The sequence below is a fragment of the Carlito syrichta genome, unplaced genomic scaffold (assembly GCF_000164805.1).
Source record: "Carlito syrichta isolate Samal-C Ts95f unplaced genomic scaffold, Tarsius_syrichta-2.0.1 Scaffold10796, whole genome shotgun sequence".
NCBI classification, from domain to species: Eukaryota; Metazoa; Chordata; class Mammalia; order Primates; family Tarsiidae; genus Carlito; species Carlito syrichta.
This window is the reverse complement of record NW_006954892.1, coordinates 111,722-139,082: the sequence shown is the minus strand read 5'-3', so window position 1 is coordinate 139,082 and position 27,361 is coordinate 111,722. Positions and strand designations below refer to the sequence as shown.

General features: G+C 36.7%; 1 protein-coding gene across 1 annotated transcript in view; it reads left to right on the top strand.

Moving 5' to 3' along the window:
* ABCA12 (ATP binding cassette subfamily A member 12) overlaps positions 1-27,361 on the top strand; it is a 176,659-nt gene that overhangs the window by 105,401 nt on the left and 43,897 nt on the right. Inside the window, exons 18-29 of the mRNA XM_008053854.1 lie at positions 625-764; positions 2,423-2,542; positions 6,545-6,635; positions 8,806-8,985; positions 9,525-9,840; positions 13,161-13,275; positions 19,065-19,394; positions 20,762-20,831; positions 20,920-21,054; positions 22,480-22,626; positions 23,569-23,755; positions 26,179-26,397. Coding sequence (XP_008052045.1) covers positions 625-764; positions 2,423-2,542; positions 6,545-6,635; positions 8,806-8,985; positions 9,525-9,840; positions 13,161-13,275; positions 19,065-19,394; positions 20,762-20,831; positions 20,920-21,054; positions 22,480-22,626; positions 23,569-23,755; positions 26,179-26,397 — 2,050 coding nt within the window. The remainder of the gene's footprint in view (positions 1-624; positions 765-2,422; positions 2,543-6,544; positions 6,636-8,805; positions 8,986-9,524; positions 9,841-13,160; positions 13,276-19,064; positions 19,395-20,761; positions 20,832-20,919; positions 21,055-22,479; positions 22,627-23,568; positions 23,756-26,178; positions 26,398-27,361) is intronic.

Genomic DNA, 27,361 nt, shown 5'->3' with positions numbered 1-27,361 from the left:
CCAGCTTTCCTTGCCCATAGATAATACAAAAATTTGCCTTAAATCTGTGTGGGTCTCTACTTTCTCCTAACTTTCTAGAATTAAAAATTTATATCACACGCAGCAGAGCTGCGTGAATGCAGTAGGACCATAAATGTTTAGCGGCACGTCAAAGCTGTTTACTTGATCGATAAACTTGGAGATGCAAAATGTGATCACCCAGCTCTTTGGAGTAAATTTATGGAGGTTTAGGATAGCAATTGGGTTGACTCATTTATTCATCTTTTTCTTCATTCACCTTATGTGGCACTATCAAGTAGTAGGTTTGTGTCTTTTTTAAAAATTAAATGCTGTTGACATAGATCTGTTGGTCATTTTGACATGTGATTTGCAATCTTTCATCTCTTCTTGGCAAAATGTCTACATTCTTTCTGGGCTTGCTTATTGGGTTACACTTTCTCACCAAAGGAGATTTGTTACTCTGCTTTCTTACTATGATACCAGATACCTCACATCTGTTAATAATATAAGAAGTGCTAGGGCATGTATTTTTTGCTGTGATAAGAATAATCTGTGCTAATTTACCATGAGGAAATAAATTTGAAATATATCTATTGAATGGTTTTATTTCACTTTTCTTTCCAGCACCATTTTGCTTCTCCCTTTATAAAGACATCATTAACATGCCTGCTGGACCTGTGATTTGGGCTTTCTTGAAACCTATGTTGTTGGGAAGAATTTTGTATGCACCCTATAACCCAGTTACCAAGGCAATAATGGAAAAGGTTTGATTATTATAAGTCAGTTTCTATTTTGAGTATTAAGATGACTTTTGAAGTAATCAGCTTCCAAATTACTTTAGCTGACTCTGATTTCTTTATATCTTCCTGACTACTATAATTACTTTGGGCTTTCTGGAACCCTTAATCGTTCTCAACTTCTGCCCTGGATATGTGCAAGCAGTATAGATTGAGTGGTAGCCCTCTGAAGATAAATGAACCATGTTGACACTTGAGAATGAAGTTAGTTGAAGCGAGACCTCAGATTTTCAATTTATCACCAAAAGAATAAAAGTTTTCTACAACTGGTGTCTAACTTTCAAAATATGTAAAAATTATTGCAGAAGAAAAAATAATATGGAGCATCACAGAACTAAGCGGAACAAAAACAGTCCCTGAAATATAGATTATTGGCTTCATATTTGGTTGTATAATTTAACTTCTCATATCTATATAGATATATCTACAATGTTGAAAAAATGACATTAATAGTGACTGTACTCATCCTCTACCTCATTTAACTATAATAACGGCTCCCTTTCACTTTTATAGTTGGCTTTAGGAATTTGATTTATAAACAATACTTTTGAAATGATAGGGCAAAAGTAAAAAAGAAAATCTCGGATTCACCATTACTTGATCATCAAAACATAGTTATATGAATAACATAATTTTTAGATCTATATAAAAATGGACAGGAGATCAACACTGAATGTTATTTGCTTTTCTTGTTTGTAACTGAATATATTATTTGCTTTAATTACTATATACGTCTACATAATTTTGCATAAATGAAGTTATATGCTTGTTTATTTTCTAAGTCTTTTATTTTTTCCTTTTGTGCTTGGCTCTCACTTCCCCTTTGTTTTCCTCTTGATCCTACTCTTCCAATCCTTTATTGATTATTTCACTGTATATACATTTATATGCAGAGTTCTTTGGTCATTGTTTGCATTATTAACATGAGATTGCATCACAATACTTTTCTACATGCTGCTTTTCTCAAACATTGTGGAAATTCTTCCATCTTAGTAGGTACAGTTTAATTCATTTTTTTAAAGATTGCAAATAGTTTCACAATATCTAATTTACTCATCCAATCCTTAGTTGTTGAGCATTCATTTTGTTTCCAGTATTTGTTTTTGTTAATGTAAATAGTGTGGCAACAAATACTCTCATGCATATGGTTGTACATAGAAGTATCTTTATTTCAATAAGATAAATGTGCAGAATTGAGGGATTGAAGGATATTGTATTTTATTTTAATAGCTGTTGTCAGATTGCTTTCCAAAAAAAGGTTGTAACACAACCATTCCTACCAGCAATATATGAGAATATCCTTCTTATATCCTTGAACTAGGATACTTCTTTAGCTGTAAAGTTAACTGTATCATTGGTAACAGTGAAAAACTTCCAAAAGTAATGCTTTCATTTTGGCTATAAATTCATTGTGGACATGAAGCAAACTTTACATTTTCCAGAATTTTAGTAAATTTTATAAAAGCTGCCTTTTAAAACTTTTGACAAAGTGGAAAACTTCTGACAATATTTTTACTAACCTCACCGTTTTAAAAAAATGATGTAACACAATAACCTTAAGATATCTCTTTGAAATATAGGCAAAATACTAATGAACCAGGCCTCTTTTGTTTCTTGTCTTTAAGTCCAATGTAACTCTGAGACAGCTGGCAGAATTAAGAGAAAAATCTCAAGAATGGATGGATAAATCGCCACTTTTTATGAATTCCTTCCACCTGCTAAACCAGGCGATTCCAATGCTCCAGGTACGAGATGATTCTGTCCTTTGCATTGGTAGGAATTATAATTCTTTGAGATGTAATCACTTTCATTATGTGAATGGGCAGATAGTAACATAGAATCCATATTCAACAGACTAAATTTGCCTCTCTTGCAGAGATAGGGTCTGAGACAGGATAACAGATCTGTCACTTCTGTTTATAATCATCTTCACTTCTTTTACTGAAACTTCTCTGTCTGTATTTCAGAGATAAGACATCTTACAAGTTGATCTGGAGACATAACTAGCCATGTAAATCAGTTTTCCAAAAGTAAAATGCCATGCAAATATGTTTATGTTATTTATTTATTTCCTTTAAATCTCCCTTGCTATCTGAACTAAATCAGAATGCCTAAAACACTAGTATTCTGGAGAACATTAAGTGTAGGGAGTTCCATGGTGGAAACATATGACATTTGTGTAATAAATAAATTCCAAATTCATTTGAACATATCGTGCACTAGGTGGTCTCCTTAATGTAGTGGTCTAATTGTCAAGGCCACATAAGGAAGCAAAAGCTATCATAACTGGGAAAAGTGCTCTAATAAATCAGTGCCTTCAAAACTGAGTTCTCAGTCCTCATGCTCACTGTAATTTAAGTTAGAGATTTGACCATGAGACTCAGAGACGATGCACTTTGGCTGAAAAGTATAATTTGCACTTCTTGGAAAAGAGGCAGGATTTTCTGAATACAAGGCAAATAATGTGGGAAAATGTTCCAGTAACACACAGAGATATTGGCAACTGAAGACTGAGCAGCAGAATTAGACCAATTACCAACTGGAGACAATAAAATGGGCAGGAATGAGAGCCTAAGAACTTCAAGAGAGACCGGCCTGTGTATCAAAGAGAGGCCTTGGTAAAATGGATGGAGCCCTGGAATATTTTTGAAAAAAAAAAGTTAAAATGCCCTTCTTTATGATCATGCCCAAGGTGTTAAACAGAAAATGAAGGTTATCGTCTGACACAACTTGGCCAGAAAAATTATACCCCCAAAAGTTTGTGTTTCGACTAACAATGACTACATAGTTACAATTACAGCTAGAATTTTATTATGAATGGCAAAATAAATTCCTAAAATATGTATTTAATACATGTAATAAACACAAAATAAACTTTTCCTCAAACATCTTCCCTACAATTTACTATGAAATTTTGGTTCTAATTTGAAGCATGCTCATTTTAAGTGGCCTTTTCTAGTGAGTCTCAGATAACACAAGCTATTTAAATAGTACTTTATTGATAAATGCATTTTCTCTTTTTTTTAATTTTAAAGATGTGGGGTACAATTCAGAGTTAGGTATACAAATGGTCATTGTACAGGTAAAGTTTGGGTCTCACTTTGGTCCCCACTTCACCTGGTTTGAGATCTGGTACCTTTATTGATGAAGTGTGTCCCCCACCCCGGCAGTTTCCCACTACTGCTAATCCCTTTCTTGTAGTATTATGATAATTGTTCAGGGTCCGCTTATGAGTGAGAACATGTGGTACTCAGTTCTTTGATTCTGTGATAGATCACTCAGTTTTATGAACTCTAAGTCCATCCAGGTTGGTGCAAAGTTCATAATTTTGTCCTCCTTTATGGATAAATATATTTTTTAAGTAGTAGATTGCTCTTTTCTTCTAAAACTTTTTCTGTGATGAGAAGAAAAGTCACACACTATATCATTAAGACAAGTTTTGTTAGGTAGTGAATTAACAGGACGTGCTCTATACACAATAATTTTAAAGTACAGTAATTTGCTAGAGTCTCTTTGACCATGTTTATAAAGGGATCATCATCTAACAGAAGTGTCTTTATTCTGTTCCAGAACTCAATAAACGATTATTCTCAATTATTGAGGAAAGACTTAGGTCTTTACATATGCATAGAATTTAAAATTTCAGGCCTTTGGCATAAGACCTGGTTTTACCATGTGAACCTTTAGGCAAATGACTTAAAGTACTTGAGGTTTAGAAATCTCTAAAATGGGTGTATTGGGAACCACTTCACTGACTTGTGAAGACCACATGTGTGGGAACATTTGAAAACAGTATTATATATCACAGGATTGATTGTGAAAGGAGGGGTGGAAAAATGGAAACAGGATTCAACGGATCATCTCTGAATTGCAACTAACACAGTGCTTTGATAGTGATGCTCTGATTCACATACTCTAGGAGGCATAAACTAATTCCTGATAAACATATTTTAAAGGGCTCTGATATTATGGCATGTACTGGTATGATAGCCATTAGTCTACGTGCTACCCACTATTCTTAAAACCCTTCGCAGCTATGGATTTAGCAAATTAATTCTATTTTATTTGTGTGCTAAGAATACATGTTATTCTTGATCATTCATCTCCATGATAATAAAACAAATGATATTGGTAAAAAGGGCAGAAAATAAGTGGTGGTTCATTGTGCTCTAAAAGGGCAATCAACTCAAGCCTTGATTAAGTAAAAACCAGGGCATGAATTTACACATACAATGAATGAAAATTTCTTTGAGTTGAATTCTCTCCCTTCAACTTTCCCATTCTTCTTTAGCCCTAGCTCTGTCATCTATTAATCGGAGGTAATAATAGCACTTACCTCAGGTGTAGCTAAAAATGAAGTGAGAAAGTTGAACTCTATAATACAGTGCTGTGCACATAGTAAGAGCTCAAATATTAGCGAATAGTACTCCTACAGTGGCAGAAGTTATGTCTTTTAATTTGGAAGATAGTTATAAAAGTCTTTATATTTTAAAGCAAGTGTGTTTTTTAAAAATCAGTCTTTCCATGAATATCCAAGGGTGGGACCCAAAAAACCTCCAGAGTTTTTTTTGGGAGGGCACGCCCCTTGTAGTACACTTGGAATTTGTTCTTCTGGGAAAACGGTTAACCAAATGTTTCATCCAGAAGTTTTGAGAAGATTGCGTCATGATTTGCAGAAGAAATCTCCTGAATTTTGACAAACAGGTGACTGGCTCTTCCACCATGACAACGCACTTGTCCGCGCCGCACTGGGTGCTCAGCGGTTTTTGATCAGAAGCGGTATCACTCCCAAGTCCACCCTTATTCACTCAATTTCACCCAAGCGACTTTTTTTTGTCTCCCCATGAAAGAAGTCCTCAAAGGGAAATGTTTTGCTGATGTGGAGGAGGTGAAACAAAGAAAAAGGCTCAAGAACTAAAAGGCATCAACGTGACAAGTTAAAAAATTGCTTTGAGCAGTGAGAAAAGGGTCTCAATCGGTATCTTGCATCAAATGGAGAGTACTTTGAAGATTACTAAGTTTAAACGTGTACTAATAAGTACACTTTCTAAAACAAATAATTTGAATACTATTCGCTAATATTTGTGCTCTTACTATGTGCACATTTTGGGGGGGTCCCCCCATAGACTAAGGTTTTACCAATTCTTTCATATTCACATAGTCGCACTTGTGACAGTAAAAAACAATATCACAATAATTTACATGGACTATTCTGATGAGATGAATCAGTCATCTCTATTTTATGGAAAGGTAACCTGAAGCTGGAAAATACTGGGTGCTTGTTAAAAGGTTCAGGCTGGGAACTAAACTGGAATACAAATCAACGTAGACATCACAATTTTTAAAAGTTGCTTTTGTTTGTTATAGGTGAACAAAATTCAACCGTGACCCACAACATTGTATATAACATATGTTAAAAAGAAATAATATAATAGCTAAGAGGAAAAGTCTATTAAATTGAATATAATCTCTTAATGTTGATAGTCTTGGTCATATCTGGCCACTTTAGCATGCAGACCAATTTGTGTCTATAGACAAACAAAAGCCCAGCCTGTCAAGTTATTACCAGCCACCAACTTTCTCTTTCTTTCTCTAGGATTTGTGTGTGAGCCTTTGTAAGATAATGCCCTAGCACTGATAATGCCCAGTGGTGGTTTACTTCATTTCACTACGGTTGTTATTAGAGAGACAACATTAAACATGTTTTCTTCAGGTATTGAAACTGATTCCCTATTATTATTTGTTAGAATACTCTAAGGAACCCCTTTGTGCAAGTTTTTGTAAAATTCTCCGTGGGACTTGATGCTGTTGAACTATTGAAACAGATAGATGAACTCGGTGAGTCCAGATTCACAAAACGTTTATTCACTACTCATGTCAGAAATGTGAAAAGCATTATTCCATATGAAAACTTTCTCCTCCTTTTCTTCTGTATTTAGCTGGTTGTTCAAAGAAAAAATGAGATCCTGTATATATCTATCCATCTTCCTCCCAGTTAGTTGTACAATTGGAAGTAATAATGATTATTTGGAAACTCAATGTTTGCAGTTAGTTTCAATAATTATAATGCAATATAAATGCAATTTTTTCTTCAATCATAGATAGGTTGTTAGAAGGGAACCTTGGCTTTTTTTTTTTTTTGGTAACTTGATGAAAAGCTAGTCTTTAAGGACAAGGGAAAATTAAATGATTTATTTCTGGCTGTATTTAGCATTTTTATCTCCACTGGTCTCGGTCTTACTTGACTCACCCTGAACATAATGGGAAGAGGTATAGAGTTAGCAGAAGCAAGGAAGAGACTATGATACAGAGAGTCAAAAGAAAATAAACTAAAATCAGTATTCAAAGTTGGGTCTTCCTCTCATGGTCATTTAAAAGGAATAGGCAACAGAGGATCAAAGGAAGCCGTCTGAACTTCCGCATTCCCTCTGCCACAACTCCACCTTCAACCTAAGGGATGCAAGACATCTAATTCAGGCTGTGTCTGATTCACTGTTGCTATGCAACCATGTGGATGAGAAATGGATTGAGAGCATCAGAATTTGGCAGAAGCCGAGCAAATGTCCCTCCTCCTCCCCAGCACTGCTGGGGCATACACAATTGGGGTTACAAACCAGTGGGGAGGAATTATGCCTGCATTTGTAGTGTATGTCATTATATGCATATTGTGGTAGTCAACCAGTTTGATTTTTTAAAGGTATTAGGGGATTCATTGTCTGAAAGCATCATTTGGGTAAGGAACCATTTAATACAAATATCAGGCATAAACTACAGAGTTCCCATATAAATGATGTCATTCCTAACTTTTGAAATAGGAGATGAGGCTTGGAATTTAAAATAAGATTAAAATGAATATAGCAGTGAGACTCTATGCTTGTACAAGTCCATTTGAAACTTAGTAACTAAGAGGCTGTATAGTTAGATTTTGGCACTGACCGCCCCTTCTAACCCCCTACCCCCGCCAACCCCTGCCAGTGTTTCCATCTACCAGCTTTTCTAAACAATCCTTTGGTGTTGTGTTGACTTCAGTGGCCGCTGGAGGCCACTGTTCAACCACAATTTACCCCTCCCCCACCCACATCTACATCAAGTAAAAACATTTCACTTTAAATTCTAATGAGAAATGCATTTAAGGAGCTGCCCTCTGTGAGAAATTTGGTCTTATTTTGGACGAGGGAAGAGACATGTCTAGGTTCTGTGAAGAGGGATTTATGATATCCACAAGTCTTCTCAGTATTCATGATGATCAAGCCAGTAAAAATTTAATTGGCCAAATGATTTGTTAACTTGCAGTTTCATATTTACCCTTTGTCCCGGTTGGTTTCCTCACAAGAAATCATGAAATTGAAGAGGAATTAAATCTTTTTTCTTCCAGAGTAATTACTTAAAATAAATCTTGATCATTTTGTCTAGATTAATGCAGATATCAAAAGCAGTAACTCACATGAGGTTTTAGATCAAACAATATTAGGAAGTTGCAACTATGTGGCATATATTCTCAAGTATCTTAAATGTTTCTGTATCACAGAAATGCTTCTGCTTAATGAATAATGTGGCTTACTTGTTCTATACACTCGACATAGTCTTTCCTTTGTTCAATTTGTGTGTTTACGTTCCTGTATAAAGCAGGCATTTCTGTTTAGTTTATTCTGAACACTCATCTCCAGTTTATAGTTTTCTTCCTAACTACATGTAGATAGATCTTTTTTGAAAAATTCACCATTAGTCCTTTGTTAATTAAATTGTAGCATAATGTACTTTTAAATTATCCTGTTTCTTTTGTTGATCCTGAGCTTATACTGTATTTGTAGCTAGCTCTTCTCAATGAATATTTGTGTAGTGACACATTTTCCTTGGTGTAGAGTACCAGACATTTTTTAATAAATAATTCTGTAGCCTCCCACTATTTATAATGTACTTTAATGTTTACTAAAAAATTAGTATTTTGTCTTACTACTACTAGACTCAAGATCATAATTTTTTTGTCTCTTCTACTTTGCTTCTGTAGATATTCTAAGGCTGACATTAGAGAACAACATTGACATCATTGATCAGCTTAACACACTATCTTCTCTGACAGTAAATATTTCCTCTTGTGTATTATATGACCGCATTCAGGCAGCAGAAACCATAGGTGAAATGGAGAAACAGGCTAAAAGGCTCTACAAAAGCAATGAACTCTTTGGAAGTAAGTGCTATTCTATTAAGGTTTGCACTTCTCTTTGTATTAAAATTGGCCCAATTCTTTCCTCACCTCTTTCATCCAGAATGCAGAACAGTAGTCTGGGGGTCATTGCCCACTCCGATGTCCTTAAAAACCAGAACCCTTCAGGTAGTCAGCCAGCTATATTATCTAAGTATGTCTAATTTTGTTGGTGTCGTTAAAATTAAGAATGAAAAGTGTTACTTAGTTACAGGGTGAAGTTGAGTCTATCCTCATAATCAGTTAAGATTATTTACTTAAAAGAGGGCTTTTTAAATTTTAATCGGTGGCATACAGTGATGTATTTGATCTGTCCACTTAGTGATTATATTCTTAAACTCCAGCATTGAATCTCTGAGTTTGACACCACCAATAACTATGTTTTCTGTAAATTAAGATCCTGAACCCACTGTCACATTACTAACTCAATGACTATTTGGATCTCCCTTATGTGTACCCTCCAAACAATGAATAGCATCAACCATAAAATAACCTTTCTGTTGTTGTTGCCATTTTATTTTTAGGTGTTATTTTTAAGCTTCCTTCTAACAGAAGCTGGCACAAAGGCTATGACTCTGAAAATGTCTTTCTTCCTCCTGTCATAAAATATACCATCCGCATGAGTCTCAAGACCGCACAGACCACAAGAAGCATAAGAACCAAGATTTGGGCTCCGGGACCACACAATTCTCCATCACACAACCAGATCTATGGCAGGGCTTTTATTTATTTACAGGATAGTATTGAAAGAGCAATCATTGAATTGCAAACTGGAAGGAACTCACAGGAAATAGCAGTCCAGGTTCAAGCAATTCCTTATCCCTGCTTCATGAAAGACAAGTAAGTCTGCACACTTTCAGTCCTTTTTAATGATCGACCACGTTTTGGGGAACTCACTACAGTTTGTTCATTCAGAGGCACCAAGTGAAAAGGATAATATTCACCAAACCTTTGCCTTTCCAAGAAAAGGTCTACACTGTAAGACATAGCTCCATCATAGCCGCGCAGCACTACCAAAATGATGGTAAAGTGCTTTCCAAATGACCCATGTTTTGTTTTTCAGCATCCTTAGCTCTCCAAGAATTGTGGTCCCAGACCTGGGAGAATTGGACTCTGGACCCTGGTACCTTACTGGATGATTTTCATGTTACCCAAGTCTAGTGCTCTATTTAAAAGAGAGGGATGAACAAGACAATCTTAAAATCCCTTCCAGCTCCCAAATTTAATAAAAATATGAGCACATGGTCTATTTCATATTATTGATTAACTCTGTGAAATATTGTGCTCTCTGAAACTTTCACGTATTATCAGTTCATTTGTTTGGATTCTTCTCTATAATAGTTTTGTTACATTAATAAAAAAATGTCAAGATAATGCTCTTAGACAATTGAATTTGAATGTTCAAGAAATCTGCCAGTTGAGTAGCTATGAATAGCTTCTTAACTCAATATACAGTTAAAAAATGAGGTTGGAGGACTATGTTTTTTAAGTTCAGCTTCCTACGTAAAAGCTTGAGGCTGAATATTACCTTAAAGGTACTGAACTTGCTACCCAACCCAGTTATTGCAGTTTTTATACAACTCAGATTGTATAAATCTGAGTTGGCTTTTCTTTTCTTTTCTTTTTTTGAGTTGGAGTCCCACTCTGGTGCCCAGGCTGGAGTGCAGTGGCACACTCATAGCCACCACAGTCTTGACCTGCTGTGCTCAGGTGATCCTTCCTCCTCAGCCTTACAAGTAGCTTCAACTACGGGCGTGTGCCACCACACCCAGCTAATTTTTTAATTTATTGTAGAGATGAGGTCTCACCAAGTTACACAGGTTGGTCTCAAACCCCTAAGCTCAGGAAATCCTCTCACCTCGGTCTTCCAAATTGCTAGAATTACAAGATAAGCCACCGTGCTTGGCCTGTGCTAGCTTTTTATTTTTTCTATTGATGCTTCTGTCTCCCTTGGCTACTTCAAGAGTTATAGATGAAATGAGGTGATGTAATCCTGTGCAACAGTGGTGTGGGGAAAAGAATGAGGGTTTCATCAAGTAGCTAGTCAAAGGTTAGCTGGTTACTGTGAAAGCCAGGCAACACTTTGCTGCCTGAACTGTGTGTGAATTGCGATGGCTTGCACAAATAGTAAAGACCTATGGGTTTAATAGAGTTAAAATTCTCATCTATTTGCCTGCTCATTTTTTTCCTCTTGAAATTTTTCATGCCTGGGATGATGGGATGATGGGTACCTGGTTGTTTCTTTAAAGAATAAAACTAACTGCACTCTGCATTCTTTTTTTTTTTTTCTGAGTTGGAGTCTCACTCTGTTGCCCAGGCTGGAGTGCAGTGGCATGCTCACAGCCACCAAAGCCTTGACCTCCTGGGCTCAGGCGATTCTTCTGCCTCAGCTTTCCAAGTAGCTGGAACTACAGGTGTGCACCACCACCCTGGCTAATTTTTTGATTTATTGTAGAGACGAGGTCTCGCCATGTTGCTCAGGCTGGTCTCGAACCCCTGGACTCAGGCAATCTTCTCGCCTCTGCTTCCTAAAGTGCTGGGATTAAAGGCTTGAGTCACCGCGCCTGGCCTGCACTCTGCATTCTTTAAGGGAGTTTGACTATAATGCCTTAATACACATAAACTCTGTGGTGTACAAAGTGCATGCACTGATATTATTTCATTTGTTTCACCCAACAACCTCATATGGTAAACAGGAGCAGGAATTATCATCCATATTTTCCAGATGCAAAAACTGAAATCTAGAAAGGTTAAGTAACTTGCCCAAAGTTATATAGTTGGGATCACAATGGTCCTTCTGATTGTAAGACCAGCATTTTCTCTTTTGTACTAGAAATATACAAACTAAAATATGCAATCACTTGTAAGAAATATGATAGGATATTTGTTATTAATGAATGAAGGCCTTTGCCGAAATATAGATCCAGAAATAGTATTAAGGCTGACCCTGGACCAAAATAAAATGCATTCAACAAGTATTCTTTAAATGTTTACTGCAGGCCAGTTTCCCAGGAAACAAAAGCACTGTCTATGACCCCAACTCCTACCAAAAAAACCGTCATCTCTCTGATGGTGACAGACTTCTGCATGCTAAAGTCATATTGAATGATAGTGATGTCACATTCCATTAACCTTTGCTTGAGGTACTTGGATGTGATTCCTTGGCCTTGTAGATTATAAAGGAAGTGGCGTTGGGACCTTTCTCCAAGTGAAAACTTCAGTGGAGCCCAATGTACAAAACACTCTAAGTAGTTAGAATTTCTCTCACTGACAACTGCTGTTTTTGCTTCAGCCCAAAGAAGGGCGACAGTCATCAGAACTATGGCTCCTAAATATAATCCCTGGATCAGCAGAGTGGGCATCACCTGGGAAGTTGTCTAAATGCAGATTTCTGGCCCCATTCAGATACGGTAAACCAGAAGCTTATCAGCAAAATCCACAAACTTGTGTTTTCATAAACTCTTCAGGCACTTCTGATTCATAGGCAACTTTGAGAACCCCTGCATTTGAACTTTAAGACATCAGAACTGGACACTGAGGAATACAGCTAGGGCTTGAGGATGTCTTTCCGGTGACCCTGTAGCTTAGCACATCATGAGAAAAGGCGTTTCTACACAGTTTATGAAACATCTCCCAAATCGTTACTTTGAGGAATCTAAGGTCTTTGTCTGCATTTTAAATCAAGTGCTTTGGGTTTTGTTTCATTTTAGAAATTTAGTTTAATAATAACCATGAGCTTACTAAGAGTAGATAAATACAGTAATTTTGGAAGATACAGCTTTCAGTCAGATAAACCAATCATCATCTAATTTTAAACCTACCTTTTAGATAAGTATTTCATTTAGATAGAAGGGGTTTGAGTTTGAAATTATGTATATAATAACAGGATATTCTTAAACACAATTTAAACAATATGGCATTTTTATCTAACAATCCAGAGCTTAAAAAAAAATGTCTTGCAGCATTGCAGCAAAAAACTCATGGGCCCACTGTTAAGTCAGCTTTATCCTCCATAAATAATGGAGTAATCATGATTATTTTCAAATTCAAAACAGGAGTATAATTTCAATATAAGAGGGAGTGTGTTTTTTGTTATATGTTACAGTCTGCAAGTGTGACATTCATTTTGGTCACTGGATTTTTCTGTTTTTGTTTTACAGTTTCCTAACCAGTGTCTCTTATTCTCTTCCCATTGTGCTTATGGTTGCCTGGGTTATATTTATAGCTGCTTTTGTCAAAAAGCTTGTTTATGAAAAAGACCTCCGGCTTCATGAGGTATGTTGAGAATCTCTGCTATTATGCATCTTTCCTATTCAGAGAACAATTAATTACTATGATTTTTGTCATGCCAATACAAACTCAGAAAGCTTAATCCATACCTTGTGAATTAAATAGAAAGAAAACATTTTACAAATCACAAAGGTAACTGGTAAAGCAATTACTTTGTTTTCTCAAAAAAATGACATAGAAGACATTTAATATGTGCTTCTGAATAATTCTTACTAAAATATGAGTACAATTATAATCCTAAGGATAATTTTTGCTCAAGAAATTACCCACAGGACATAGACTCTAACCAAGGAAGTTTACATAATAACAACAATAACTATTAAGGCAGGAAGATTGTTGGCATGGTAGCTAAATGAATTCAATTGAAGATATAGATACAGACATATGACACTTATTTCAGGTCTCACGAAGAAAATTCTCTTTCTAGGACACCTTGTCTTCTTCAATTACCTTTTCCGTTTCCCACTGACTCCTGATTTATAGAAACTAAGAATTTCATGTTGTGCTGCTGATTGGATTAATAATGATATCACCGTGGAAGATGAGACCAGGAATGTGAAGGGTGATTTCATCACCATTAACAAATAACCACGGATCCAAATATCTTACTTCTTCTTAGAATTTATGATAGGGCATTCTGTGGTTTTTAGATTGTATTTGAATAGAAATTATTTTATCTGCTCATTCCATAATGAGTCCATTCTTATACTCCCTATGGAGTGCAAAGAAAGATGAAACATTTCAAGACTGGGGCATGATAATTATTGCAAGGTCTGGCTGAAAATCTAAAATAATGAGGTTAGAGGAACCTGTTAGTCCACTTGCACTTTTCAGATTTACCTTGCCAATGCTTCTAGGCAATTGATTATTTCTCCTTATAAAATACAAGTCACTGCTTCATATTTCTGTTAGTTCAGCATCAGTCTTCCAGGGTTGTCCCAGTATTTAACGCTATATTTCTTACCTTTTCTGTTTAAATGTTACTTGATCTTTACAGCTGCATTTTCATATTTCAGTTGCAATTTAGTAAATGTCTTATCAACTTGTTTGAGTCCCGTTGAATTCATGACTGTCTGCAACAGTTTCCTAACTACAATCTAGAAACTTGGATCCATGCCCTGGACTCTAATTTTGGTAGTAAGCCCCTACCTTATATTTCTATTTCAGGTTTCTAATATTCAGAAGCGACTCTTCACAGATTAAAGGAAAACTGTGAAGTAGAAAACTGTGATAGAAACTGAGCTCTTTTCTACTTTAAAATAAAGATCTGCCTTAAACTTATTACTTGTGATAGAAACAGTAAATATAAGTCTATATGTACAAAGTACATATATATGTGTGTGATATATTTGTGGGTGTGTGTGTGTATATATATATATATATATATATATATATATATATCTCACACATTGTATTATTTTGTGTTTGAAAATGATGCTCTCTGAATGCATCTATGTATGGCACCAAAAAAATCAAAGCATGATGAAGAGTTATTTGTCTGTTGAAGATATGAAAGACATACTGTTAACTGTGAACCAGTTTCTGTTTGGTAGCTCTGTGTCTTCATTTCGCCAGCATCTACTTTCAAAATTTAAACACCTGGTCTTGGGATCAGAGCCACATGGTAGAAGATAACATACTTGGAATCAGAGCATTAAAGTTTTTGTCTTCCAGTTTTACTTGTCACGTGCACTTGGGCCCAGTCCCTTTAATTATCTAGGACCCATCATCTAGATTTCATTCAACATTATTTTCCCAGAATGTAACTTTCTCACCGCCCAAACAGAGGAGGTGCTCATTCATATTTTATCAACTCTAAGACGTTGATTTTTTTTCTTCTTCACTTTTTAAGGTGTTGGAAATTAGGAGGCATTTGATAGCATATCACAACTTATTTGGCAGTGGTTTTTCTTTTTCAGTGGTATGTAAAAATAACAGTACATCCTAAATTCAAAGGAATATGATGTGTTTTTGAAATAAATGGATGGAGGGAGGTGTGGAGGATTGAGATGTCCTTAGTAACTCCTGATCAGCCTTTCTCTACTGTCCACAGTGCTTGTTTAAACTCCTCCTTTTTAAGGATTTTTTAAAAGTGGAAAATAGAGCACAGAAAGTGAAAAGTGACTTGCTGAAGGCTAGTCTGAACTGGAGCTAGTTAATGGTATACCCGGCATTAGAACTCAAGCATCTTGACTTCCAGCTTATCCATGTCATAGCTGCCTTTGTTCTTTTTTTTTTTGAGTTGGAGTCTCACTCCAATGCCCAGGCTGGAGTATAGTGGCTCACTCATGGCCATCCCAGCGTTGACTTGCTGGGCTCCAGTGATCCTTCTGCCTCAGTCTTCCAGGCCTTCATTCTTATTTTAATAACAGACTTTTAAGGACATTTGAAGATGATGATGGATAATGTCTTAGGTTACCAGAGACTCAAAGTCACTTTTCAATGCTATCTTTTCATATTCAGATAAGGTCTAAAGCCACCCAAGGCATACATCCTTCTCATTCAAGGTAAACCAAAAAGGCAAATAAAAAGAGCTAATATATCACATTATCAATATATATTTATTTTTCCTTCTGTAATTATTCTCAAATCAGGGTAAGAAACCAAGTTAGTTGCTATCTCAATGCAGTCGTTTACCTTTGAACTTGTTATACTGTGATTCTGTAATTACCTTGTTAAAGAAATTAGCACAAATAATAATGTCCAGTATGTTTGGTAATGAAATTAAGCCTGTAGTTTAAAAAACACTTTAAAAATGCCTTTTAGTTGGGTTTTTGTTCTGCATTCCTTGCTTTTAATAATAAAAATGTTAAAGCTATAAAAAGCTGATTTTGTAACACACAAAGGAGTATATTTTCTTCTTATTATTTTCATGACTTATGGGTTAGCTTTATTTACTTGATCTCATATATGTCATTTGTGAGGCTTTCCTTGCTTATATTTAGTTAGAGACAGAATTTTGGAGTCATTCTCTCGGTTTAGACAGGTAACCTAAAATAACTGTGGGCTATAAAGATGTTACCAAGAAATAAACAGGATTTCTAGTCCTCTGCTACTTCACATTGGACAATTTTTTATACCTTCTGTACATACGCTGTTTACCCCACTTGTGGGAATTTGGAACATTCCAAGTAATGATCACAGCTTCTTTTATATCATACTAAGAAAACAATAATATAAGTATCTACTGTTAAGAGAAGTGTAAAACCTGAAGTAGAAAGTACTATTCCTTATGAGTTAGTACTTGACATTCTTGTGGAATTGAATGAAGATATTGCTGTTGAGTAAATATATGAGTATCTATGATTTATTTTCCTGACAGCCTTAACATCACCCCCTGTGCATAAGCTTCTCGTGAATGTGGCAACTCATTTATCCAAAATCTCTTATAGAATTTTTTTCTTATTCTCTGCTGTAAACTGGAGCAGACTTTGGGCACCGTGCAAAGGGATTTTCCTTGAGCAACAGGTTATCAGATATTGATGAATTGCTCTCGCAGGTTTGGGAGGCTTGAGACAAGTGACTCTTTGATTACAAAGCTGGCACCTGACATCTGTCACTTTGAGGAGGAACTAACAGCATCCAAGAAAGCACAGCCAGCCGCTCTCTGTGGGCCATCTTCCATCAGCAAATTTGGTCCTGTTTATTACAACACAGTTGGCAGTGAATCTGGATAATTTATGGATGACTTATGTGCTCTCATTGCTCTTACCCTTTATGAATAGCAGCTGTTCTCCTCCTGATGTAAAATCCTGAAGTTAAACACTGAAGTTTCATGCTGGAGTGTTAAATAGTGACTACTTTTGGAAGCACCCAACTCAGCCTATTTCAATAGAAAACAAACTAATCAATCTTTTATCAACTCCTGGGAATAGAATCTGAACTTGAATCTCAAAAATTTTAGAATTACAGTGATAAATACCTTTAGTCCTAGTCTTTAAGCCTGCCAAAATTTTAGCAAGTCTAGGAATGGATTCTTGTTATATAAATGATTTATACTGCAACTATCAATTGTCAAGGAAGAGAAAGGTGTCTATACACATGACATCAACTTTATTCTATGACCTTGCTGTGTCCTAGCTACTTTATATCCACCTGGTGAAACATATTGACATTGTCCCCTACCGACATACATTGCTATGGGGAGGAAATTATTTTTTGTATAGACTGCATAAAATTAAGCTATACATATTGGTTTGGAAAGTAATTATATTGGCTCTGTAACTCCTCAATTATATTCAAGTAGGCACAAATTCAGTAAAAACCTCAAAATACAAATAGCAGGAAAGGCAAATAAAAAGAGCTAATACATCATAGTCATATTGGAATAGGAGAATATTTTGGAAATGCAGTCATCAAATATGACAAAGTAATTTTTTTCCAGAGAGATGGGGTACAGGCAAAGAATTTCTGGAATAAGATATTTGAAGTCTTTTTCCCACCAAAATGTAATTTTGTTTCGCATGATAGCTTATGTAGCAATTGGGGAAATTTTCCATAGTAAACTTTGCTCCATGCCAGTTTTTTACTTTGAACCGCACTTTCATTCCCGAGGAAACGTAGGCTGAGTCTTTACTGCAAAGGGTGACAGGGCCTATGAGGAGACAAACATTAGGGAGAGAAGAAGGTGAGAGGGAAGGCAAAGTTAAGAGGGAACTAGCAGGCTTTTTCTCAGTGGTTATTAGCTTAAAGCCCACAGCTTAGACTGTTGGCAGTCAGGTAGTTGTTTCCATGGTAACAACAGGAGCAGCCGTGATATCAAAATGTGATAGGTTACAAAAGCACAAAGTAAAATTCACTGTTTTGCTCATAGAGCAGTGCATTTGTAATTTTTTTTTCCTGGACAAGATAGGTTTAAGAAGGTGAAGCACTGGACATCCTTAATTTTGCAACAACAATGACAAAAATCGACTATAAAGATGTTAGTGGAGTATTTCTTTTTTTAAAAAATGGGATATTAGGTTCATAGGCTTAACATTAATCATGAATTGTTAACATTACAAACCAAGTCATCCAGGTTCCCCCAAAGTTCGTACGCGTTCCTGTGTTTCTGAACCCAATTCAAGCCAACCAAGGTCCAGGGTCTTTAGATTTTTCAGAATCCTTTTGAGTTCATGCACAGAGAGGTCATGCTGGTTTGCTTTTCTACCTCGTGGAACACATTGGCCTGTGGGGATATCACTGACTTATCAAATAATATAAATTGAGAGAGAGATAGAGAGTATCTTAGACACAGGAGTTTATTGTGGATGCACAAATGTCTTTTTGCAAAACAAGGATGACAATTGTTGATCTAGACAGCTAGTAAGTGTTAAGGAGGAGATGCCATGGCTAAAGCAGATGATATCCCTTACGTGTCTGTGTTTTAAATTCTTAGGAATCAGGCCTATTCTATTTTTCTCAGGAATATGAAAACTCGTTATGTGGTTCATTCATGGTTAGTAAAAAAGAATATTATGGATTTTTATCATCTCAGGCTCTGCATTGAACTAATAGTTAAACTATTGTTTTTCACCAGCTTGAAATATTCATGTCTACACAAATGTCAAATTCATGCTGTAAAATTCTTCACCAAATACCATAAATTTGATCATCTATTCTAAATTAGTTAATTTGGAGATATCAGTCAGATACCAATGAAAAATTAGAACTGTCATTAAAAAAAAACACCTCACCATAAAAGCCACTTATTATATTGAGAGTACTCTGGGAACATACAATCTAAGATGGACTGGTATAAATAACAGATACTTGATTTATTTTCCTTCTTATAGTACATGAAAATGATGGGTGTGAACTCCTGCAGCCATTTTTTTGCCTGGCTTATAGAGAGTGTTGGATTTTTGCTGGTTACCATCGTGATCCTCATCATTATACTCAAGTTCGGCAATATTCTCCCTAAAACGAATGGGTTCATTTTGTTCCTGTACTTTTCGGACTACAGCTTTTCAGTCATTGCCATGAGCTATCTTATCAGTGTCTTCTTCAATAACACCAACATCGCCGCTCTGATTGGAAGCCTCATCTATATCATTGCCTTTTTTCCATTTATTGTTCTGGTTACAGTTGAGAATGAGTTGAGCTACGTCGTGAAAGTGTTCATGGTAAGTCAACTGTTGGGATGGCACTGTGGGAGATGAATGCACTCTTTTGGGTTGCTTGTTTTAAGACTATCGTCAAACAACCTGCCATCCCAGAACTTTGGGAGGCCGAGGTGAAAGGATTGCCTGAGCCCAGGAGTTCGAGACCCACCTGGGCAACTTGGTGAGACCTTGTCTCTACAATACATAAAAAAATTAACTGGGCATGGTGGCTTGTGCCTATACTTCCAGTTACTTGAAAGGCTGAGGAGGAAGAATTGTCTGAGCCCAGAAGGTCGAGGCTGCGATGGCCATGAGTGTACCACTGCACTCCAGCCTAGGTGACAAAGAGACTCCTACTCAAAAAAAAAGACTATCAAGCAGAAATTGAGTCATCTAAATTTAAAAATTTAGTGATAGCAAAATAAGTTTAATATCCTAACGAGAGTCTGTTTTTTTTTTTCCTACCTCATGGCATACCAGGCATATGACAATGAAATGCTTCCCAAACCATAATATGTGATGCTGTTAAGAAATAATTCCTGAAGAAAGAACAGTTAAAATGTAGTGCATCACGTTTGAGAGGTCATTAAAAATCCTAACTTTTCGTTGGTCCAATTCGTTAAACATCTCAGAGCCTCTAGTATTGGAATTATTCTCAGATGTGAACAATTCTCATGGTTCTCATGACATATAATACAGCTTGCAGGCATGAAGACAATTGCCCTGACAGCATATAATCAACTTTAAATTCTTTTTTGTCTTTTCGATTCAAAAGCACTAAGTTAATTAAGAATTTTAATAAAAAACATTGAGATCACTGACTTTGAAATTTGGAAAGCAGAAGCAAATCTTGTCAGATGAAAACTTAGCTATTTATGGAAATAGAAAATAATGAATGACTGTATCCAGCATCAACTGCTTTGGGTTTAAACAAAATTTAAATATGCAATTGGTTGCAATTGTCAGTATTCAATCAATTGATATTTTAAGTGTATTTCCATTCATAATCCTTCTGTTACCTAAAATAAGTATGCGGAGCAAAAATGCCTTCCAGCCCCTAATGTTTTCATTTAATTTTACCCTGTAATTACCTATTTTGCAAATTGCTGAGCAACATTGAATATGTTTCATTTAAATATATATTTTGAATTTTTAACAAATATTTTCCAAGTTGTAGTTTTCCTGCTTTTGTTTTCTGATATTACCTCTACTTTTCTTTCGGAGTTGTAGCATGCTTGGGAAGGGACCTCTATATTTTTTAATATGCTTAGAAAGTGAGCACCAACTTTATCTACATAAATGTCCAAAGTTTTCAGTATTTTAGGATCACTCTGGGTGAAATGTATGAAATCTACAGGAACTATCCTTGCTGTTCATTTTCTTCGCAGAGCCTGCTGTCTCCAACAGCATTCAGTTATGCAAGCCAGTACGTTGCCCGATATGAAGAACAGGGCATTGGTAGGTTCCCCTTCTTTAAAACTGGATTTTATTTTTCACAGCTGGGATATGTGTCACAGAAGAATAAAGCCCTGTGTTCACTTTTTAGGTCTTCAGTGGGAAAATATGTACAGCTCCCCAGTTCAGGATGACACCACCTCATTTGGCTGGCTGTGCTGTCTAATCCTAGCTGACTCTTTCATTTATTTCCTCATTGCTTGGTATGTCAGGAACGTTTTCCCAGGTATGGATGCGCTCCCTACAGGTATATGATTTTTATGGTTGCCATCGGTATAAAATCAGCTAATGTAGAGGTTCTAATACTCGGCTTGCCATATGCAGTCTCCAAAAAGAAATACTCAGATCCCAAAACTAACTAAAAATTTTCAGGATGAGATGGGGTACTGCTGAATTTCCCCTCTGATATTTCTTTAAAAGATGGAGTGAATGAAGAAGCATGGGATAATGTCAAATCAATCCAGTCTTTCCAAACAGAAGTATGAGATAGCATAAGGCAAAAACAAAGTCTCTTACTTCTAAGGAGAATTTACCAGATTCTAAAGGAAGAAGACAAGTTAGGTTCTCCCTTCTAGGTCTCAAACAGTCGTCCCTTCTAACATGCTGAAGTGTTTTTCAATTAAACTTATTTATATTTTTACTTTCTAATGCTGTACATAAATAGAAGAGTATGGTTTCATTTATATAAGATTTTTATCAAAGACAAAAATGTAGAGACAGAAAGCAGACCAGTCATTTCCTGGGACTTGGAGTGGGAGCAGGGATTATCTGCAAAATGGGCATGAGAGAACTTTTTCAAGTTATAGAAATCTTCTAACTTGGACTGTGGTGATGGTTGTCTAAATTTATAAATTTATCACAAATCATCTAACTATACTTACAGTGGGCAAATTTTACTGTATGTAATTATACCTCCATCAAGCTGCTTAAAAAAATAAAAATAAGAAATATAAGGTTATCTTTCTAGATGTATTTTGAAAACTGAAAACACCCTTTAGTTATTTTTGTTTGTTTGTTTGGTTTTTTATGGTGCTCTGTCAGTCACACAGTCTATCTACAGGTATCAGCAACCCTGAACTTGTAAAAACGGACCGTGGAAGTTAAGGGGTGGGGAGACTGGTTCAGAAATGCCAGGATCTCCCTGAATTCTGTCTGAATTCAAGTTCTGTCTCCCTGAATTCTGAATTCAGAAATAAACTTCTTTCTGCCAGTTCCAGGCCTCTCAATTTATTGGCATCCAGAGATAGCAGCCAAGCATTTACTTGGACCATAACAAATACACGTGAGATTCTCATTGGTTTGGTCCAGAGGGAAGGGACGTTTTTTTAAAATTTTGAATTTTGAAGATGTGGGATACAATTCAGGGTTAGGTATACAAATGTTCATTGTGCAGGTACCCTTGCTGATGAGGTGTGCCCGCCCTTGAACAATTATCATAATACTATAAGAAAGGGATTGGCGGTAGTTGGAAACCGCCAGGGGAAGGGGCAAGGGGACGGGATTGGCAGTAGTGGGAAACCTTTTAATTTTATATAGTATCACAAGTTGAAACTACTTCCCTAGTCACAAATAGTATTCTGTTGTTTAATTTCTGATGTTTAATGTGAACAATCAATGAATAGTCACTTTTCTCAAAACATTTGTATTACAGGAACATATGGTATGGCCGCTCCGTGGTATTTTCCTATACTTCTTTCCTATTGGAAGGAGCGATTTGGGTGTTCAGAGGTGAACCGTGAGAAGAGCAATGGCCTCATGTTTACTAATATCATGATGCAGAACACCAACCCATCTGCCAGCAAGACAAGTAGGTCAACCACATGCATGGCGATGAGAGAAATAATATAAAAATTACATGACTAGTAGTTTTAATTATGTGTTTCTAAATGGCAGAGCTATCATCCTTTTAGTCATGGATGAATATGTCTACACATACGTGTTTGGACTCTTATGGGATTCAATCGTGGTTTTTTTTCGAGGCTCATTAGTTCAGTTGGTTAGCATATGGCGCTAATTAGGCCAAGATTGCAGATCCCTTTGTGGTCCAGTTAGACTCACACAGAGAAAAATTTTGCTCCTTGGCCACCGTCTGCACCCCCAACTCCAACCATCTGTCACCAGTCATAAGGAGTAACCAAGTAACAAGAACGGGTAATTTAGCATAAGCCGTCATGGATACTGGAAAAAGAGTTCCAAGCTCATGTCTTACTGACATTGGGTGACAGTGTCATCTTTATGAAAATATCACCTTTATAAAGTAAGCATGGCCCATAAAAGCAATCCTTTCGTGATGCCTAAAAGAGGTGTAGGTAGCAATTAATGAACTGGATTCTATAAACCACAGATCTGAATTAGTCTTGTCATTGTAAAATCACACAGTTTCTTTTAGAAATTGGTACCATCCTGCCCAATCAGAGGGCCAGTTTTTTAGGCTTATATTTTGAATATTTGAGATCTATTGAATAAAAAAAGAATTTGTATTATGATACTATATTCTGGGACTGCTTTTTCCAACAGAGAAGGGTGATATAAACCTTAGTCCTTGACTCTCATTTACTCTGTAACCATGTGAGAAGGAAGCTGAAGACTACAATAAACCATTTGTTTCTGGATTTTTTTTCTTACTTAGAGGGTGATATTTTTATAATCTTTGATTTTTAATTAAGAGAAAGTCAAATATTCTAGCTGCATTTTCCTGTTTGAGAGCTTACTACCCTTCCCTTGATTTCTCTCCTTGTAGGTCCCGACTACACGTTTCCTTCCAACGTTGAACCTGAACCTAAAGATCTCACAGTCGGGGTTGCCCTGCATGGAGTCACAAAGATCTATGGCTCAAAAGTTGCTGTTGATAACCTCAATCTGAACTTTTATGAAGGGCATATTACTTCATTGCTGGGGCCCAATGGAGCTGGGAAAACTACTACCATGTATGTTACTTTTCAGCACTTACTGTCATGAAAGTATATTATTTGAAAAGATAAGGTCTTCTTTTTTTCTTAACAAACTAACCTCTTTTATAAACATAAAGTTAATACATGTCTCAGATGGAGTAAAATGGTTCAATCTGTGTACTATAGGATGAAGTCTAAATCAGAGGCTCTAAATTGTGAACTCAGAGATCAGACCAGGCCCATCAGGTGATAGTTTGATTTAGTCTGCCTAATTTTGGGCCGGCCAATACTATTTTAAAATTTTACCTCCGTGCCAGTATTTTTAAGTGGTGCACTTTCTAATAAAAATACTCTTGCCAACTCCTAGGTAATAGGAAATCTACAACATTGAGACCACATCCTTAGGTGGAGACTATTGGTTGGGGTCATTAGTGACCGATCTCTTAAAGGGAGCATCAGCTTGCTGGTTCATCCCTGGTTTCTACCAATCTGCACTGTCTCATACACCTGGTCTTTTCCATTTATTTGCATTTCTATCCTGGTGCATGTATAAGTTTGGGTTTGCACATCCAGGTGTAAACACTCTGAGTCCCAGCTACTCCATTACAGGAAACCTTTGCCTTGATTCATTAAAAAAAAAAAAAAAGACTCATCAGCAATCAGATATAAATAAAAAAAGTCAGTAAGTACATGGGCTGTTCTTTCTCATCCCTCACCTAAGTCACATTTTCCTGTGTCAGAATGGAGAAGAGATTCAACTGTTTTCAAAGTGACATTCTTTTGAGTTATTTTTTGTGATCTGCCTGTGATGCTCCACATTTACTTAGCTGCTGAGTCAGCTCTAAGATGCTGTCAGCACTCTAGCCTGTGTTTGAGAAAAAGCATCCTATATATCTTATTTGGTATCATCACGAGTAAGCCCAGGGACTGCCAAAACATTTGAATTAATTTTGGGGGGTAAATAAAAGGGGACAAAGGAAGGTCATGAAATGAGCGAATATATAGCCTCTCTTATTTGCAAGACCTGTTTAAAGTCAGAGTCAGCTTTCAAGTGAAAATACCATGCCTAAAAGGCCCTACTTCTAATAGACAATGAAAGGCCAGTGAAGAAAAGGCTTTTTGACTGGGCAGTAGTTCAAGCCTGTAATCCTGGTACTTTGGGAGGCTGAGGCAAGAGGATTGCCTGAGCCCAGGGGTTTGAGATCAGTCTGGGCAACTAGGTGAGACCTCGTCTCTACAATAAATCAAAAATTTACTGGGCATGGTGGTGTGTGCCTGTAGTTGTAGCTACTTGGAAGGCTGAGGTGGAAGGATCACCTGAGCAGCAGGTTGAGGCTGCAGTGACCGTGAGCATGTCACTGCACTCCAGCCTGGGCGACAGAGTGAGACTCCAACTCAAAAAAAAAGAAAAAGTAAAGACTTTTCAAGAGGTTGTCATTTTAGTTGAGGATGTCCCCATTTTATTGTTCTAAATATAAAGCTTTAATATGAAGAATAAAGAATCTTGTTTGCATTTCAATATGTTTTTATGGGGAAAATGGCATATTCTACTGATTCCCTATTTAATCCACAAGTTGTCATTGCAAGGCATTGGCTAGGGACTGAACAGAATTCTGAAAAAGCAGGGCCTTTTCCCTACCTCATGGGGTTTGCATTATAGTGGAGGTATTTAACAATTACCCAGTTTACCAACCATCAGAAAGATGATGGGGAATTAGCTAGGTAAAATAGTCACAGACCAAAGGGCATGTGGCAAGTAGAGACAGGAGTTTACAGGGATGGGTTAGGCAGGTGGTGATGGTAGTGGCTCCATGGAGATAGCCATGAGAATGGAGAGATGGGGGTATGGTTAGGAGAGTAAGATAGAACGGGGGTGCATAAACGACTTCTGAATTCCAGTATTGTGCAACCAGCATATGAACTTACCACTGTGAAAGAGGTAAGAATGATGAGGGTATGGGTTTGAGGGCAAAGATGGTGAGCTCAGTTTTAAACATGTTGAGTTTGAGAACCCTGTAAGACATTGTACAGAGAAGTGACATTGTCTATTAGATGTATGGAGCCAGCTTAGAATTGAGTAATGAGGTCTGGGCTAGAGATGTTAACTTGAGATATGTCAGCCTGAAAATATTAAGGAATGCCAGGGGAGTGCATGGGTTTGCTCAAGGAGAGAGTATACTTGCTTTTAAAAGGCCCAACCATTTTTGTCATTATTACCACCACCACTACCACCACCACAATCATGTAGTGTTTATGTAACATACATTCTTAATTACTAAAAACTTAAAAGTAATTTTTATTATTTGTTCCCATGTAATACAATTTTATTTTATAGCTTGCCTTTGCCTGAGAAGGTTTACTGTTACATTTTTTTTTTTCTAACAATGGTGATATATTGAGTTCTAATATCTAGCATCTGTGCTTGGTTCATACCTAATTTATCATTTCTTCATTGACAGTTCCATGTTGACCGGGCTTTTTGGGGCCACAGCGGGCACCATCTTTGTGTATGGAAAAGATATCAAAACAGACCTAGACACCGTACGAAAGAACATGGGGGTCTGCATGCAACATGATGTCTTGTTCAGTTATCTCACTACTAAGGAACACCTTCTCTTATATGGCTCCATCAAAGTCCCTCACTGGACTAAAAAGCAGCTCCACGAGGAAGTAAAAAGGCAAGTTATGATAGGAAGGAGAACATGAGTTGCTTGGTCCTCTCAAAGACCCATAGCTTGGTTGGTAAAGCTCTGGTAATAATACCCAGAGGAAATGTTTTCTCACAAAGCGATTGCTTTTTGTTTTTCCTACTTCTTTGACATTGGGTACCTTGAATGTCATTATCCTCACCAGCTGGGTATTATGAACTCCCTTCATCTCTGGCTCCTATGCTGTCCTAAACCATTTGCTTCTAGTTTCTGTGGTGAATACACTGGTCCAAGCCTCCTAACGGGATTCTCAGTTTTCACCCTTCTCTTGTATAATGTATTCTTCAAAGAGCAGCCAGGGTGGTCTTTTCAACTGCAAATAAGACCATGTCACTCCTGGGTTCCAATTCTCCAATTGCTTCCTGTCTTGCTCAGAGTAACACTCAGGAATGTCCTTATCAAGGCCTAGGAGGCCTCCATGTCCTGTCTCTATTCTCACTTCTGATTTCATTTCCTTCCACTCTCCCCCACATTCACTCTGCTTTGGTCACACAGCCCTAGTTGCTTGATTATGCTAGGCCTATTCTAGCCTACGGGTTTGTTTGTTTTTTTTAACTTTTCTTCTCTCTACTTCTAGCATCCTTCCCCAGATAGTCATTTGACTTACTCCCAGTCAAATGACTAGTGTCCTAGTCTTTGCCTAAATATCACCATCTCTGAGGTGACTGCCATATGTGAAATAGATATCTAAAATAGCATGGCCCAAGCACTGTTTTATTCATTTTTTCTTGATTATTTATTACTTACTTGGTAATACGTTTATCAACTGGATTCTCCTGCACCTCTCCCAATCAATACATGCACAAATTAGAATATAATCTCCTCATGGATAGAAACTTTATCTGCTTACTGCTTTTCCTAAACACCTTTAACAAACGTCCTGGCACAAAATTGGAAGGTACTCTATAAATATTTGTCAAATGAATGAACTATA